The 2191-nt window shown below is 36.9% G+C and overlaps 1 protein-coding gene across 1 annotated transcript; it reads left to right on the top strand.

Annotated features, from left to right (window-relative positions):
• The first annotated feature begins 226 nt into the window (after nucleotides 1–226).
• LOC140834132 (F-box protein AUF1-like) lies at nucleotides 227–1487 on the top strand. Its single transcript, XM_073198797.1, has one exon. The coding sequence runs from the start codon at nucleotides 806–808 to the stop codon at nucleotides 1352–1354; it is 549 nt and encodes a 182-aa protein (XP_073054898.1). The 5' UTR covers nucleotides 227–805; the 3' UTR covers nucleotides 1355–1487.
• Nucleotides 1488–2191: the final 704 nt, after the last annotated feature.

Below are 2191 nucleotides of genomic sequence, written 5' to 3'. Positions count from 1 at the left end.
ATTTCCCAAAAAGCCACCTGTCGACCGTTACACGACAAGAAACTCTGATATCTGCTAAAATAGTCATTGGTTTTTCCTGAGTCAACAACGTCACCTCCCACAAAACAAAAACGTGTGAATTTTCCATTCCCCCGCGTCAGCATCTACTTTTTCCACGCATTTCTCGTTCTAGATTCCTCCTTATCCTCGCCATATTTTCTATATAAATGCGTGATTCATCCGCCAAATACTTGCAAGAATTCGACTAGATTTTCACATTTCAAAAGTTTACAGAAAAAGAGTCCAGATCGAAAGATGAGTTGTGGCCAAGAAATTATTATGAGCTTCGGTTCAGAAAATTTATTTGATCGTTTGCCGGATGAGATCTTGCATTCGGTCTTTAGCAGATTACACGATGCTAAATCTCTGTGTGCATCCATGGCAGTAGTGCAGGCGTTTCTGTAGCATAGTGACTCAAGTTGATGAGATCTTTCTTCGAGTCCCTCGGAGAAAACCAGTTATCCAAGCTCATGAAACTGGGCATTGGAGTAGGATTTTCTCCAAGAATCTGTTGGTTAAATCCCTGATTATCAAACCCCTTCGTTTCATTTCTGGATTGATCAAACTGAGGGCCAAGAAAGAGGAGTGTGACTGTGATGGCTGCTCGTATCACGCACCGAATGAGATTCTCAAGCCTTTTGAAGAGATCCGATCGCTTCACGTGAAGATTCCCAGTTATGGCGATGAAAATGTGGGTTCAAAAACGGGGAAGAATCGAGATGTTTGTTCGAATTTGCTGAAATGGAAAGCAGAATTCGGAAGCCAAATGCAGAGCTGCGTTATTCTTGGTGCCAAATCTTACTCGGAAAGCGACAAAATCGAAGAGAATTTGCGTGAAACAGTGTGTGGACCGGATCTGATTTCCGATGAAGAGATGAAACTGAGGGTTGTATGGACGATCTCATGCTTGATCGCAGCATCAGCCAGACATGAATTAATTCGAGAAATTGCGAAAGATCAGAAAAACATCGAAAATGTGGTGATTACAGACGAGAGTGATCAAGGAAAAGTGTACATGAACAGAGGGCAGATTGAAGAGATGAGGAATTCGAAGAAAAAAGGAGACGATCAAGTTCATTCCTTGAGGATGAAAATGTGGTATCTTGAGAAATTGGAGGTACCCAGTTTGCAGAAGGTGATGGAGGGCGCGACGGTGGCGGTGATAAGGCCGGCTTCCCTCGGAGGAGACAGCGGGATGGAGGAGTTGGCGGCGGCGGCGTTTGGTGGGGACGGGGAGGGGAATGTGGTGGGTGAAGCCGTGGGGAGATTGATGGCGGCTAGCAGGTGTTACACGTTGGAAATAACTTCTTTTTGAGTGGTCAATTTTATCCAAATGTATTGTAAAAGATATTTTATTTTGGTCAAATTATTTCCGTGTGTTTGTTCCATTTTTGCAACCTTTGACAAATACATGGTGGGCGGTCTTTTAAAGATCTGTTTTACGTCAAGTAATACGAGTAACTCTTTATATAGTAGTAAAAGCAAGACGTATACGTGGATCGACTCATCAAGTTTCATTGAAATAACATCTACACAAGGAAAAATTTTGAAGAATGAGAATAGACATTCTCGAATAATCTTGGTCAAATTTTATTTTTAAAAACGATTATCTCCGAATATATTTAAATGTCATTTTTTTAAAAAAAAATTATTTGATTAAGGTTATTCTCGTAACTAGAATTCTCATAAATTATATCTGAAAATATAAAAGAATTTTATTTCCAAAAATATAGCCATTATGAAATGTAATGTCTCAATATAATCATATAATAAATCAATAATAAGCATTAATAATTGAGTAAAGTAAAGCATAATAAGCAGACATAAAAACAATAATGAAATGAGGTATAAGCAAGCTCTTAATTAATTAAATTAGGAAAAACAATCTTTATCTTAATATACGAGGATTTCATTTTTATTAACGCTATCTAAATAAAGAGAGTTAACACAATTTCGTATCATTTTTTCTTTGTATTTAAAAAGAAAATCAATATTTGCTTTAAAAAATGCAAAAGTTCCCATGTTGTTCAAGGCACGAGTCATGAATAGGTTACTTGTGCATCAATTTTTCTTTTGTTTTTTTTTTAAATGAAATTAATGCTAAAACTATATAGATATTCATCTATAAATACATTCCAAATTTCAAAATTAT

This window comes from Primulina eburnea, chromosome 6 (assembly GCF_022965805.1).
Source record: "Primulina eburnea isolate SZY01 chromosome 6, ASM2296580v1, whole genome shotgun sequence".
Classification (NCBI taxonomy): domain Eukaryota; kingdom Viridiplantae; phylum Streptophyta; class Magnoliopsida; order Lamiales; family Gesneriaceae; genus Primulina; species Primulina eburnea.
This window is presented reverse-complemented; position numbering and strand designations above follow the sequence as displayed.

What these genes read in the sequence shown, in the direction of transcription:
- LOC140834132 (XM_073198797.1), top strand. Translation starts at nt 806, where the DNA reads ATGCAGAGCTGCGTTATTCTTGGTGCCAAATCTTACTCGGAAAGCGAC.